Below are 7,965 nucleotides of genomic sequence, written 5' to 3' on the forward strand. Positions count from 1 at the left end.
GTCTCTGGCTTTCTGTCTCTGTGTAAGTGTGTACGTGCACAGTGCTAGGGTTTGAACCACGCCCTTTACATTTCCTATGAAGGTACTCTACCACTGCAATGTACTCCCAGCCCTTTATTTAGCTTCTAATGCTCAACATTATGCAAGTGAACACTTATCAATGCAACATTGATAAGTGAACAGAAGAAAAAATATATAGACTTTGCATCCTGACGGGGGAGAACAAAGGAATTAAACAGACATGATACTGATGTATACTGGAAAAAAGAGAAAGGTGAAGAGACCATATTTTGGAAAGGAGGGTATAGAAGGCTAGGGTTATAAGATACGATAAAGCAGGGAAGGTCATCAGGCATAGTGACCTGAGCACAGCCTTGACGTGGATCAGCAGCTAAGATGTCTGGAAGTGGAGCTCTGCAGGCAGGGGGAAGAGGCACAATGCAGGACAAAAGACTGGAGTGTGCCTTGCATGCTTGGAGCACAGAGACTGGTGTGAGGGAAGCAACTGGGGAGAGGAAGTCAGAGCAGTAACAGGGTACACCATGCAGGCAGGGCATGACGACCACCAGGATTTGGGCTGTTAGTAACAGCATTAGGGATAGCATCTTTCAAACAGGAAGGCAACATGATATGCTTTCTTATTAGGTCATAGTAGTGAGAGGTAGCCAGATTCAGCATTTACTCAAAAACCGTGTGTAGGGGAATCTCTGTGGTTATGGCCAGAGCAATTCCAAAGACAAGGGTGCCATGAAATGAGATGGGGTTGAGCAATGGAGCTTGGGCAGGATCCCAGTGCTCACATAGTAGCTACAGGGCATCGGGAGAAAAAGGATGCTGGATATCTGGACCCACAAGTATGGGATTCATGAGGAAGCTGGAGATACCACTGCCAACACGGAGACCATAAAGTCACTGTTGGTTAAGTATTTGAATATAGGGCTGGAGAGATGGCTCAGTGGGTAAGAGCACTGACTGCTCTTCCAACAGTCCTAAGTACAAATCCCAGCAACCAGATGGTGGCTCACAACCATCCATAATGTGAGAGCTGACTCACAACCATCCATAATGTGAGAGCTGACTCCCTCTTCTGGAGAGTCTGAAGACAGATAAACTGTATACATAAAGTAAATAAAATATTTTTTTAAAAAAAAGTATTTGAATATAGTTAAAATATTTTTCAAAGCTTGAGGAATCTAAAATCAAATTTATTTTTTAGATCTACTCTATAGCAGTCAAATTTCAGAAATGAATTAGGAGCGTAATTTTTAAATGAACAGAAAGAAGCTGAACACAAAACGCTGTTTTTGAGTGACCTACCTGCAGGGATTAGTAGTGAAAACTGAAAACGGGACCCTCTGTCTGAATTCCTGTGTGATGCTTTCGGCAAGTGGCGGCCTAGAAAAACAGCGTGACATAGGATGGATTTATAAGCTTTACACAATTCTCTTGACTGTCAAAACAAAATGTGAACAAAGATTACCTTGGTAAAATGGAACCAAATCCAGGATCCTCTGGGCCAGGCACAAACACAAAACGACTACTGCATAAAAATTGAACACCAGCCATTAAAAATAGCAACATGCAACACTGCCAGAAGCCAAAACGAAGTCACTGCCTTCAACTGAATCCTGGGGGGTTTCTGTGTGTTTGAGTAGAGCTCTTGCTGTGTAGTCTAGGCCAGCCTTAAATCTGCAACCCTCTTGCTTCAGTCTCCTCAGCACTGTGGTCCACAATGCCTAGCTACAGGTTTTTATTTTATGCATTTTAATTAACTGCTAAAAAGTCTACAGTCCAAAACTTTCTATTAATAATAGTGTGGTGACCACAAGCAAGCACACATACACAAACATGTGCATGCACTCTATCTTTACAGAGGCTCATGAGGCCAATGATGATCATGATGATCCACTTCTGGATAAGCAGTGTCACCAGAAACAATGGATAAAACTGTCACTTTCCCTTCTACGTCTTATTCCTCTATAGACCCAGGAAGAAGCATAACACATGATGTGAGGAATTCGCCCTGGGCTTTCTCAGTGTTCTCAACTTACTCTCATATTCTCTCTCTCCCTCTCCCTCTCTCTCTCCCTCTTCCCCCCACTCTCTCTCTTTCTCTCTCTCCCCTCTCTCTTCTCTCTCTTTTCTTTCTCTTATCCTTTCTTTTATTCTTTCTCCCTTTCTTTCTAAGATTTTTCTAAGTGCTCTGTTTACATGTACACCTGTGTGCCAGAAGAGGGCATCAGATCACACTATAGATGGTTGTGAGCCACCATCTTGAGTTGCTGGGGCTTGAACTCAAGACCTCTGGATGAGCAACCAGTGCTCTTAACTGCTAAGCCATCTCTCCAGCCCATCAACCTTTTCTTTTCTAAAGGTAATTTCTTTATAATCATTGATATAAACCTCACTGGTTCTTTTTTTTTTTTTTAACAAAACTATTTTGGATTAAAAAAAAAAGGTAGTCATAGAGATTTTTACCTTTGGTGGATACTTGGGTATTCACATATTATGTCTGCCAAAGATTTTAGGGAATCTGAAAATTATAAAAGATATTTAATCTAACTTGTGATGTCCTTAAAGTTACAGTTGATTAAATACAACCCTAGATCTTTAATAAAATTAAAATATTATATATAATTTATCCATATAGTTCATGTAAATATTAAACACTCAGTGTTTTGTTTTGTTTTTTAAGGCAGGGTTTCTCTGTGTAGCCCTGTTTGTCCTGGAAATCTGTGGACCAGGCTGGTCGGAAACTCAGAGTTCTGCCTGCCTCTGCCTCCTAAGTGCTGGGATTAAAGCCATGCACCACCACTGCCTGGATTAGAAACACTGTGAATAACAAGATCCTCAATACCTTTCAAAGCCTGGACTTGATTTTTTCCATATGGTGCAGATGAAAAATTACCACACAGAATAAAGCAGGTTGGAGGTGCCGGTGAATAACCTAGGAAACAAAAGAACATTACTTTTCAGGGCTGAAAATACTGAGACAGGATCAAACTTTTAGCCCTAGTGAGCTATGGAATTCATAGAGATCCACCTGCCTCTGCCTTCCAAGGGATGGGGTCGAAGGCAGGTCTCAGCCTAGCTGGCTGCCTTTAACTGGGAAAGCTTTGGTTTGGCTTGTTTTCTTTTTAAAACGAGGTCTTCCTAAGTTGCTCAGACTGACCTCTAATCACAGCTCCATAAATCCCCTAGCACAGAGGCACGCCACCACCACAATATGACTAACAATTAGTTTTAGAACACAACCCCTCAGAACAGTTCAAGAGAGAAAAAAGTAGTAATAAGTACCGGAAAACATTACGTGGAGCTTCTCCAGCACGTGCACCTGGTCCAACCAAACATCAGACACAATCACAAACATGGCGTCCTTGTTCTCATCTTCCAGCTGTCTCAGTTTTGCGGAAGTCTTCACTGATGCATTAGAAGGCCCTCCAAAAAAATTAATATTTCCATAGTACGCCCTATGTAATTATAACACAGTTACCTCCTATACCATATTGTGTTCATAGAGAAAGTAAAAATATATCAGATATAGCACCTATGCAACAATACAGTATTCCAGAGATGACATATGTTGCCTGCAAATTATTTAAAACACACCCATGAAAACTGTCTACTGAGGAATATTCAGTCTGCATGCTTCCAAAGCTTCCTTAGCACAGCTGCCACTTCCATTTTAATCAGATCAGCTGTGATTAACTCGGAGACTGTCAAGAGACCCTCCACTAGGTCAGGCCTACTGGCAGTCTCCACAGACTGAGGGAATGGAGCCAGGTAATAGAACCTCACTGCTCTATGTTACCCGGCCCCAGCTCATACAGGAGTGAACTCGGGAGAAGCGGGAAGAACAGACTCCATCTACGCTGTTCTGGGCAAGTCTCGGCCATGCCTGGGTGAGACTTTTCAATGATGCAGCAGCAGTCTTGGGGTCACCTCTGATCCTGTGAGCTCAATAAAACCATTGTCCCACCAGGTAGATGTGAGTAGAACTGTTACTTTGCTCCGCCACTAGTGCCCTATCTGGGGTGAATCGGTATTTGCTTGTTCAAGTCTGCTCAGGAAACGTTAAAGCAACAGTATACTATGGTGTCAAAGGAGCATTTACACCCGTCCTTACTTGCTCCCCTACCCGGCCCCAGGCAGGAGCTCCTTGCAACTCCCCCTTCTGTATGAACAAGAGGGCAGTGTATCTACCTCACTCAGCTGGAGCCACGAAAGCCTGGCAGCCCTAGTGTTTCACTATTCTGTGCATAACCACTGCACCACAGCACTGCATTTACAGAGATCTGAACTACACTCCTTAAATAATGAGGACCTAACATTTACATAGATACATAAATAAATAAAGATATATAAAGCACTGGCTCATTAAATTCATTTTTCTTTTTATGCCTTTATATCTCTTTTTTTCTTTTCACTTTAAAAATTGTATTTATGAGCATGTGTGTGTGTGTGAACTTATGCCACACTTGAGTGTTTGCTTCTATAAATCTTTGTGTACCTGTGGAGGTCAGAAGAGGGCATGGGATCTGCTAAAGCAAGTGGGTCTCCATTGCTTTTTCTCATCTGACACCTTGTAGGGACTGAGATAAACTATGTTACATTCACTGCTGCCAATATACAAATTCCTGTGTGGTTGAAATCAAGTGCTTTAATACCTTGTGGTGCTAGAGGGCTCAGTGGGAGGAAATCCAAAGGCATTGGCATGAAACACTTGATCTTCAAACCAACCTAAACAAACAAGCCAGGTAATAAGTCATTACTATCTGCTCAATTCTCCTTTTTTGAAAAAGCAAATTCATATCACACAAGGCAATGAATTAAACTACAAAAATCACCAATCATTCTAAGCTATCTAACTCTAGAGTCACAGACAATGCAAATTTGATAAGGAAGATGACATTAAACAAGTGTACCCCACCCCAATTAAGTCATATTTTAGGGTGGGGTAGGGTGCCGGGGGCTTCATAGTATATACTGAGGAACAGAGAGAACTCAGGTGGGACCTGACTGAGTGTATGAACTCCAAAAGAGTTTTCCAGTTTCGTAAGTGCACGTCAGTGGTTTTCAGTACCCACAGCTTTCTCCAGTGTCAGATCTCAAGGTGCATTCCTCAGTCCTGAACATTTCCTAACAGCCTGTTTCTTAAGAGTCACCTTCTCATGGTGACTACCCTCTGGAATTCCATGTTAAGGTGACTTTCCCGCGTGGCAACAGTTTTACTGTCAAGCAAGGTCATGAAAAGGGTGAGCGTGCTTACCTTCAGCCAGGACAAAGCATGCCTCAGTGTATAAGCCACTGTGGAACTGGTGCAGAGCAGCTGAGGAAGAATTCAAGTCTATGCCCGGAACACTAATACAGTCAGAGCCCTAAGGGACTTTTAGCTTTGTTGTGTTGTTTGTGATTTCTCTTAGGGGGTTGTGTTGGTGCAAGGAGGGAAGTTTTATTTGTTGTAGGGAAAAGTTGAGACATATAGCCAAGGCTGGCCTCAAAACTCCTAAAACCCCTGCCTCTGCTTCCCAAGTGCTAGGATTACAGGCCTGTGCCACCATGCCTGGCCTTAAAAGGAGTCTTAATAATAAACGGCAGTGTTGTGAGCTGCCATGTGGGTGCTGGGAATTTAACCCAGGTCCTACAGCAGCCAGTGCTCTCAACTGTTGAGCCATCATCTCTCCAGCCCATCTCACCCCTTTTTTTGGAGATAAAGTCTCACTGTGTAGACAAGGCTGACCTTAAACTTAGAGATCTGTCTGCCTTTGCCTCTGCCTCTGCCTCCCGAGTGCTGGGATTAAAAGTGTGCACCACCATGCCTGGACAGAATATTTTTTTTAAAGGATATAGCTTTACTAAGGTCCAGCTGTACTGTTCCAGTAGGATCTTCCAGGAAAAATTTCCCCTGAAACAGAATTAAATGAAATAAGCTCACAATTGTATAAAAAATGAATACTACTATAAATCATTAACATACTACCTAGTGTGACAACAGGATACATTAGAGAGAAGTGGATCTGCAGATATGAGTAATTCCTAGTCCACACTTTCCTGTTTATTTCTTGGTAGCCTCAGACTAACCGCTTACCGGAGACTCACAGACATTAAGGAACAACTGCTGCAAACCACAGGGTGGTAAGGAAGGCCCAGGCTGGTTGCCACTTCGCTTCACCAGATGCCTTTGGCTAAGAGAATGACCAGTACCTCCAGGCCACCAGGATGTGGTCAGCAGCTTGCTTATTCAGAAACCCAGAGTCAGTTCAAACAGAGGTCACCAGGGGCCTACCTGGAGGCTATGCAAATCTACACCTGGTCAGTCTTTCCCACTAACACCACAGAACCTGGACACAGGCGACAAGCTTATCACTGATTATGTTTTCTATGAAAAAAGTGTTACCACAGCAACGCATCACCAACTCTAGTCCAAAAATAAAAGACAAAGCATGTCAAACTTAGCTCACCTCTTTCAACTGGGTTATCATTCCAAGGACAATCACATCACCAACTTTGCTCGTGCTACCCAATAAAGTTTCTATTGTTTTAAGCTAAAATAAAACAGAATAAAAACTTAAAGAGTAAAAGCATATTCTAATTTTCTTAAAAATAAGTGTTGAGTACATATTTTACTATATACAGGCGCTCTAGAGTAGAAAGATTAATCAGTAGGTTTAATTTTAGCCTATGAAAAGCTAACCTGTCAAATCTACATGAACAGAAATGTAACCAAAGACAAGCATGGGTACTCATGGCTAAGGAGGGAGGAATGCTGTGTCTGGGGCCAGCCTGTGAGGGCCAGGACAGCCTGCTAGTGTTTCCTCTTTGAATGCCACCACTGAACATTAATTTTTAGTTTCTGTTTTTTTTTTTTTGAAACAGAGTCCCATGAAACTCAGGCCAGCTTTTGACTGAATACAGCGAGGATAAGCTTGAATTCTCACTCTCTTGCCCCCGCCTGTGTGCTGGGATCTCAGGTCCCCACCACCACCCTCCCACGCAGTAGTCTGAACACCATCCAGTATCAGTGTTCCGGTGTCTAACAGATGCCTCAGCATAATGAATTCTGATCTACTAAGTCGGAGAGTCTAATGAACACTAAATAGGAGAGGCCCCTTCAAAATCCATGTAGAGCCTCAGGAAAGTGGGGAGGCACAGACAGAAGCAAGGGCCACCCCTAAGCAGGGTCCTGAGTGCTAGAGAAGAAGACAGACAGACTGACAGTGGCCAGGCAGACTGCTGGAACGAAAAGGACAGTGCTGTCTCAGAATCACCTTCCAAACTATGAAAGTGGAAGTTCCCATCTCCTCCATTCAAGTTACAAAAACTCTAGGGCCCATCTGTGTTCTCACAAGTCACTCACTCTATTGTTTCTTCAGTACATGGGTTGGGGGAGGGCTGGTATTGAAAGCAATGTTCCTTTAAGTTTTCCTTACAATGGATATGGCACACTTTAGTCCAACAGGTCTGTGCTGTATGGTGACCAAGAGAAGGACAGGCAACAACCAGTATTCTGAGCGAGGGCAGGAAGGATAATGAGAAGCTACTCAGAAAGCCATGCAGACCAGAGACTGTGGGTGCTTCCCTGATACCAGGCACCAAAGTTAGAGCATTAACTTCTGCAGAAGAGCCACTGAGCCCACAACATTAGGCATGGCCGCACCAGCAACCATCATGTAGCTGTGCCTATAAACCAGTAAAATGGGTACACAGGTTATTTTCAGTTTAAATTCAATCAATTAACCAGGCACTGTGGTGCATGCTCTAATCCCAGCATTGAGAGGCAGAGATACGTGTGTGTGTTTGGGCCAACCTGTCTATATAGCAAGTTCCAGGCCAGCCAGGGTACATACTGAGATCTTGTCTCAAGCAAAAATGAAAAAAAAAATTTTTTTTTGAGCCTGGCGGTGGTGGCGCATGCCTTTAATCCCAGCACTTAGGAGGCAGAGGCAGGTGGATTTCTGAGTTTGA

At 43.1% G+C, this 7,965-nt stretch overlaps 1 protein-coding gene across 1 annotated transcript in view; it reads right to left on the reverse strand.

The window, feature by feature from the left end:
- The window catches only part of Pole2 (DNA polymerase epsilon 2, accessory subunit), a 26,190-nt gene that overhangs the window by 4,328 nt on the left and 13,897 nt on the right, over positions 1-7,965 (reverse strand). The window contains exons 7-15 of the mRNA XM_031355805.1: positions 6,462-6,545; positions 5,849-5,905; positions 5,270-5,318; positions 4,668-4,740; positions 3,298-3,470; positions 2,858-2,947; positions 2,479-2,533; positions 1,481-1,540; positions 1,318-1,395 (exon numbers count right to left, since the gene is read on the reverse strand). Of these exons, the coding sequence (XP_031211665.1) occupies positions 1,318-1,395; positions 1,481-1,540; positions 2,479-2,533; positions 2,858-2,947; positions 3,298-3,470; positions 4,668-4,740; positions 5,270-5,318; positions 5,849-5,905; positions 6,462-6,545 (719 nt within the window). The remainder of the gene's footprint in view (positions 1-1,317; positions 1,396-1,480; positions 1,541-2,478; positions 2,534-2,857; positions 2,948-3,297; positions 3,471-4,667; positions 4,741-5,269; positions 5,319-5,848; positions 5,906-6,461; positions 6,546-7,965) is intronic.

This window comes from Mastomys coucha, unplaced genomic scaffold, assembly GCF_008632895.1.
Source record: "Mastomys coucha isolate ucsf_1 unplaced genomic scaffold, UCSF_Mcou_1 pScaffold6, whole genome shotgun sequence".
Taxonomy (NCBI): Eukaryota; Metazoa; Chordata; class Mammalia; order Rodentia; family Muridae; genus Mastomys; species Mastomys coucha.